Source organism: Centropristis striata, chromosome 11 (assembly GCF_030273125.1).
Source record: "Centropristis striata isolate RG_2023a ecotype Rhode Island chromosome 11, C.striata_1.0, whole genome shotgun sequence".
In the NCBI taxonomy this organism is placed as follows: domain Eukaryota; kingdom Metazoa; phylum Chordata; class Actinopteri; order Perciformes; family Serranidae; genus Centropristis; species Centropristis striata.
In genome coordinates, this window is record NC_081527.1 from 2,048,114 (window position 1) to 2,055,944 (window position 7,831).

Sequence of the window (7,831 nt, forward strand, 5' to 3'; positions counted from 1 at the left end):
GACACAGAAGTTTATCAGTTTGAACATTTTCTCTTTGTCAAGTTTTCTTTTTTAAATATATTTCATAAAGGATCAGTAAATGATCGCTCTGTTAAGATGTGTCATAGCTTTTAAGTTGTCATGTATATATACAGCAGTTTTCAATGTGTTTTTGAGGTAAAATGAGATTCAACCTACTGTAAATAATGTGTTGTCCATGTAAGCAGCATGCTCTGCTCTGTAATTCACTGTGATTGCATCAACTCCAGACCTGCAGACCAGACTGAGCAGCAGTGAGTCCAGGATCGAGACGCTGGAGAGAGAAAATGCAGGTGATGAAGTGTGTCAGTGCACTGAAATCAATATGAACATGGACATGAGGATCTATCTATGTTTCACTGTTGTCATGTACTAATTCACAAACAAAATCAATCTTCTGTTTTTCAGTTCAAGAAACCCGACTGACTGCCACCGAGAGCAAAACAAGTGACCTAGAAACAGAGAACGCAGGTATTTCACTGACATGTTTTTTAACCACAATATTTGAAGCTGTTAAATGTTTATTTAAGTGTTACAATAAAGTTGGATAAAGTTTCTACGATGTAGAAAACAAAACATAAAAGGAACTTAGATCAGTTTGAACATTTTCTGTCTTTGTCAAGTTTTCTTTATTTAATATATTTCATAAAGGATCAGTCAATGATCGCTCTGTTTTATTTAAGTCGTGTCATAACTTTTAAGTCGTCATGTATATTTACAGCAGTATTCATTGTATTTCTGATGTCAAATGAGGGTCAAACTACTGTAAATGTGTTGTGCAAGTTAACAGCGTGCTCTGCTCTATTCTTCACTGTCATTGCATCAACTCCAGAGCTGCAGACCAGACTGAGCAGCAGTGAGTCCAGGATCGAGATGCTGGAGCGAGAAAATGCAGGTGATGAAGTGTCAGTTAACTGATGAACTTACAATAAATATGAACAACAAATAAACAGATAAACAAATAAACAAATAAAACTTCTTCTGTTTTTCAGTCCAAGCTGCAGCCCTGAAGTCTTTGGAAACTCGACTGACTGCCACCGAGAGCAAAACAAGTGACCTAGAAACAGAGAACGCAGGTATTTCACTGACAAACATGACCACCATCTTTTCTGTTTTTTGCTAGCGGATGAAATTGTCGAGGAGGCTCCTTCTGTCAATACAGAGTCCATAGAGAGTTATGGTTTGTTTGTTTTCTGGGGTCTTTTTAAAGTATTCATTCTGTATTATTAGTATAACCAAACATGACTCATCACTTTAATTTCTCACCACACCTTATCAATAGATCTCCATAATTTTTCTCTGTTTCTGATTGATGCTTTGCTCTCAAACTATATCACAAGATCTCCTCAACCATGACTCAGCACTTTTAGACAAAACGGGGCACGGTCACACAGCTGTAAATAACGTGTCGTGCATGTAAACAGTAGTGGGGTAGTGGTACAGTCCGAACTTCTAAACAACTTATTTTCTTCCAAAATTCTCTTTATTTTGCTTGTCAGCAAAAACTGCATATTGCAGTAAACAAATTCCAGTATGACTGGTGCACTGAATAATAAAACGCTTCTCCACAGAGAGCCACGTCATCACATCACAGTTTACGTCAGTCGGTATAATAACAACAACAGACGACATCGTCTCTTTACAGATGTTGCTCCTGGCTCTGAGCCGACATTAGCATCCAAATACGACACATACAACACATCTGTGCTGCTCACCTTGATGCTATGGACGGGGATCACATTCTTATTATTACTGAACATGAGAAGTTAATGTTGGACTTTATTGTAAGGTAACGCTAGCACGCTAGCACGCTAACGCTAGCCTGCTAGCATGTATCAATCACATTGCAGTTAAACAAATCAGATGAATGATGCATGTTTTAGTTGGTCTCTATTAACGGCACTGATTTGGAACAATCACCAAAAAAATGTACCTCACATCTACCAATAATTACAAGTGACTTTTCAAAATGTGAACCCAAAAGCAACGTATAATAAACAGACCTGTCAGCTGTGGCTGCACTTTGAACATAATACAACAGAGTGGGAGCCTGAGTGGAGGCACAACAGTGATTGGACATTACCACACACACACACACACACACACACATACACACACACACACACACACACACACACACACTACTAGGGTTGTCACAATACTAAAATTTTCAACTCGATACCGATACTTTTCTATACCATTTTCGATACCACAAAGATGACAACAAAGACCCCAAAATTTAACAGAAATATTTTTATTAACAAGAAAAATGCAACATGTAAACTCACTAACTCTATGCTTATGTATACTGACACTGTGTCAATTAACGTAATATGGACATACTACATGCCTGATTTATTTATTTACGTTGCTTATAATCATTAACGTGACATCAGCCTTTAATTGCTAGCTGCGGCTAATGGCTAATAATAACACGGGCAACATTAATGCGAGCCACCGGCCACGATAACATCAGTAACAGGTCAGTTTGAAACAAAAGACACTAACCTGTCGAAATTCACTGTGAAGGCTGTAAAGGGTGTCGGTCCTCAAGATGCTTCTCCAAGTTTGAAGTTCGATACTTTTGAAAATGAGTATCGTATCCGGACACAACGTTTTAATATCGATACTTTTTTGAGTAACGATACTTTTGACAACCCTCTACATGTATAGTCCAGGTGAAGTTAAATGACTTACACTGACTTTGTTCTGTTAACAGAGAGGAAGGTGGCCTTTTACACAGCTCTGACTGATTCAGGAACTGTTGGACCATTCAACACAGACATCACACTGAAATACAGCAAAGTCTTCACCAACATCGGCGATGCTTACAATCCATCTACAGGTAATTTACTGCAGCTCACATCAACATGTTTACTCATGTTAATCTACATTTGTTAGTTTTTCATTTTCTGCTCTGTAGGTTTCTTCACAGCTCCAGTCAGAGGGGTCTACTACTTCCAGTTCACTATGTGTGGTAACCAAGCAGGTTACATGGGTGTACAGGTTCACAAGAACAACCAGAGGATCATGTGGAATAATGAGACTAAGGAAGAGGGAGGGGTTGAATATTTGACTAACTCTGTTGTCTTGGAGCTGATGGCAGGAGATGAAATCCACCTCGTTCTCCCATCAGGCTATTCTCTCGTTGACACTGTTAACAACCACAACACCTTCAGTGGCTCCCTCCTCTTCACACTGTGAGGATCCTTCAGCTGCTGTCTGACTCCTTATTGGCTACACTGTGATTTACTGCATGTACCAAATAATGAGATTCTGCATCTGACTTCTCTGTTGTGTCATCACATGAAAGCAACATTGAAATAAATCTGTGAAGCATTCAGAAAACAATGTTTAATCCCTCTTATTCTCCACACACCAGCTTTATAAATATCATATTTCATATCTGAAATATAGACATTATTGTTATTTTAGCCTCAGTTTAAATCAAGTGTGCTGCAGACATGAAAGGGTTACTGTCCTGAAAGCTGTTATCCAATCAGATGTTTTTGCTGTTGTCTCTAGGCAGACAAACATTAACGTTCCTCCCTTTCTGTCGGGGCACGAGATAATACACAGCTACATGCTGTCAAAGTGCAGAGTCAGCACTATTTTATCACGAAGAACTTGTTTTAAACTTGGACTGGATTAATATAAATATAGAGAGAGTTTTAATGTTTATTTCTAAAATGAATATATGATCACTCTGTTATTTAAATGGCATTACTTTGGCTGAAGAGCAGATCAACAGTTTTACAAACAGTTTACAGGGACACAGAGTTAAAGCTGCCAGACTCCATTGACAAAAACAAGAATTTGACCCGACAGAATTCGGCAGTTTGAGCCAGCTCAGGCTGCAGGTTTTCCTTTCAGAACATCTTTAATATAACAGATATTATATATTATATTTGTTAAACACTCACCATCAATAATAAACCACTTTGCTAACTGCAGGTCCACCATGTCTTCATTAAACACAAAAAAATAATAAAATAACGTGTCGCCAACCTTCACCGTCAGGCTGGACATGATACATGACAACGAGAAGTACTCAGGTCTTTACTGCAGTAAAAGTACTAAAACCACATTGTGAAAATACTCCAATACAATATATATGGGTGGAAATGACAGAAAAACACCATTTTATGGATGTCCAAAAATGACCCCCTCAAACAAGGTCATGTTGATTTTTATCAAAAAATGGTCACATTTTAAAATGCCTAAAAATGCCTCAAATATGTCCATTATCGTTTGTTGATACATAATAAAGCAAAGTTTGTCCAGAAATGACATAAAAACACCATATTATGAGATGTCCAAAAACTGAACAAATAAGTCATGTCGATTTTTGTCAAAAATTGTCAAATTTTAAAACACCTAAAATGAAAAATAGATCCATTATAGCCTGTTAATACATGTGGTAGTGTAGTTTTCTTCAAAAATAGTGAAAAAAGCACCATATTATGGGATATGGATGATTTGCTCTCAAAGCTCCTCCAGATACACGTTTCTCACACACACATAGGTCATAGGTTGCTGTATAAATACTTGAAGATGAATGCTTGTTGTAGGTGTGCTCCTTGTATATAATATACTATTATCATTACTAGTATTAATTGTTATAAATCTCTGAAGAATCTCATCATAGTGTACACACACCGGCAGTAGCCCCCGTGGCCCTTTCAGAATTTCCCCAGAGGAAATTTTCTAGTTAAGTTCTGTTTAGTTGACCTCTTTTACAGGCCCAGAACTTTATTTTTCTTTGGTGAAATGTTTAATTTGCTTATTTTTTGAGTAAATGACTCCTCGTATTTAGCTGAACAAAACCTGGTGGTGGACAACTTGGCAGCAAATTATAATGTTGTACAACTGGTTAACATGGACTTGTTCTGGCCAGATTAGCAACTACATTTACATTTAGTCACTTAGCAGACGCTTTTATTTATTGATATAAACCAACTAATGTCTGAGGACCAAAAGCAAAACAGATTTTCTATTAATTATTTTAATACGGACCATGAGACGACTTTCTGTCATTTCTGGACATATTGAGGTGTGTGTCTGTGTTAATAAACACCCTGTATGCACGGCTGGGACTGCATGAGAGGCGTTCATGGTCAAAGTGTTCCAGCAGCCTGCAGCAGCTGGTATCTTCTCACCTGCACACAGATCATATCGGCTCATCTGAGGCCAAACTGGAACACGTCATCCCAAACAGGATCCTTGGAGTCTGGAGAGGATATAAGGCGGGCCGACTGGACCTCTGCACCTTTGTGAAGACGTGTGAACTGAACAATGAGGGCTGTTGGTTTGCTGCTGCTGCTGCTGGCTCTGTGTGGGTCAGGAGCTCAGGGGGAGCTTCAGGAGACGGAGACCACAAAGACAACCACACCTGACATCTGGGCGGAGGTGAGGGCTCTGAGAGACATGGTGGTGGAGCTCAACGCGTACGTGGAGCTGCTGCAGACGGAGAACTCAGGTACACACTGATTACACAGGTGTAGGTGTGTTCACTTGTGTGTAAAAAAGGATGGGTTAAATGGTTTGTCTTTTTTGGGTCATTTAGTCTTTTTTGGGGTCATTTTTTGTCTTTTTTTTGGGGTCATTTTGTATCTTTTTTGGGGTCATTTTGTCTTTTTTTGGGTCATTTTGTCTTTTTTGGGGTCATTTTGTCTTTTTTGGGTCATTTTGTCTTTTTTTGGGGTCATTTTATCTTTTTTGGGGTCATTTTGTCTTTTTTTGGGTCATTTTGTCTTTTTTTTTGGTCATTTTTGTCTTTTTTTGGGGTCATTTTCTGTCTTTTTTAAAAAAAAAAATATTTTTTTCGTTTTTGGTAATTCTGTGTCTTGGTCATTTTGTTTGTTTTTTTAAGTAATTTCGTTTTTTTCTGTCAATTTTGTATCTTTTTGGATCATTTTGTGTCTTTTTTTAAAATAATTTTGTGTCTTTTTTTTGGTCATTTTTTTAAAGATTATTTTTTGGGCATTTTTATGCTTTTTATTGAAAGTGATAGAGGGGAAGACATGTGGCAAAGGGAGCTCAGGCCGGATTCGAACCCGGCTCTGCCGCAGCAAGGACTCAGCCTTAGTGGTAAGTGCTCTACCAGTGTGAGCCACCGGGACGCCCCTTTTTTTTGGTCATTTTGATACTGCCTCCAGTGGGATAAGCCCTCTGGAGTCACTAAAAACTCCAAATAATCCAGACGTGTTGACTCCATCAGACTAGAAAACAAAGCAGCGTGGAGCCCTACTGTAAATTTACCTCTAAAGTTCTGGCTGTAAACTCCATGAGGCCAGTTTCAGTTTGATGATGATATACCAAGTAAAACTGGAGACAAGCTCAAATAGATTTAGTATCAAATGATAGAACTGGATGGAACCCTCTTATATGGTAGATTTGACACCTTTGTTCACATTTGGAACATTTAAAATTATTTGAGCATGATAGTGTTTTGAAAATTAAAAAAAGATTCAAAATCACATTTTATGTTGGACCAAAGGTCTAAATAGGACACAAAGTGACCCAAAAAAAGCACAAAATGACAAAAAAAGACAAAACAGACATAAAAAAAAGGAAAAGGATTTAAAAATGGACAAAATGGCCCAAGACTCCATAGAGTTAATAAAGTAGTCTTCTTCTTCTTCTACTGATTGACTGTGAGCTCTACAATACATTTTTAGGAGAAATCTATATGAACATGGACATGAGGATCTATCTGTGTTTAACTGTCATGTAATAATTCACAAGCACAATCAAACTTTTGTTTTTCAGTTCAAGAAACTCGACTGACTGCCACCGAGAGCAAAACAAGTCACCTAGAAATGGAGAACGCCGGTATTTCACTGACAAACATCTTGTTTTTAACCCCAATATTTGAAGCTGTTAAATGTTTATTTAAATGTTATAATAAAGCAAAAAACAAAAAACACCGAAAGAAACTTGGAGAAATAAAAGTTCATCAGTTGGAACATTTTCTGTCTTTGTCAAATTTTCTTTATTAAATATATTTCACGAAGTTAATGATCACTCTGTTCTATTTTGGAAAAACCATAAAAACTGTTAAGTTCTCATGTATATTTACAGCAGTTTTCAGTGTATTTCTGAGGTTAAAATGAGGGTCAAACTACTGTAAATAATGTGTTGTGCATGTTAACAGCATGCTCTGCTCTGTAATTCACTGTCATTGCATCAACTCCAGACCTGCAGACCAGACTGAGGAGCAGTGAGGATGAACTTCTCATCAGCAAGTTCAGGATCAACCAACTGGAGAGAGAATATGCAGGTGATGAAGTGTGTCAGTGCACTGAAATCAATATGAACATGGACATGAGGATCTATCTATGTTTAACTCTTGTCATGTACTAATTCACAAACAAAATCAAACTTTTGTTTTTCAGTTCAAGAAACTCGACTGACTGCCACCGAGAGCAAAACTAGTCACCTAGAAACAGAGAACGCAGGTATTTCACTGACATGTTTTTTAACCACAATATTTGAAGCTGTTAAATGTTTATTTAAGTGTTTCAATAAAGTTGGATAAAGTTTATACGCTGTAGAAAACAAAAAAAACAGAAAGAAACTTAGAGAAACAAAAGTTTATCAGTTTGAACATTTTCTGTCTTTGTCAAGTTTTCTTTATTAAATATATTTTAATAAAGGATCAGTAAATGATCGCTCTGTTTTATTTAAGATGTGTCATAACTTTTAAGTTGACATGGATATTTACAGCAGTTTTCAGTGTGTTTCTGAGGTAAAATGAGGGTCAACCTACTGTAAATAATGTGTTGTGCATGTTAGCAATGTGCTCTGCTCT

General features: G+C 37.3%; 1 protein-coding gene across 1 annotated transcript; it reads left to right on the top strand.

The window, feature by feature from the left end:
• Nucleotides 1-843: 843 nt before the first annotated feature.
• On the top strand, nucleotides 844-3,863 carry LOC131979813 (complement C1q-like protein 2). The gene is made up of 4 exons (XM_059343855.1): nucleotides 844-913; nucleotides 1,011-1,094; nucleotides 2,738-2,863; nucleotides 2,942-3,863. Exons 1-4 carry the CDS (start codon nucleotides 892-894, stop codon nucleotides 3,220-3,222), a joined length of 513 nt encoding a protein of 170 aa, XP_059199838.1. The 5' UTR covers nucleotides 844-891; the 3' UTR covers nucleotides 3,223-3,863.
• The last annotated feature ends 3,968 nt before the right edge of the window (nucleotides 3,864-7,831 follow it).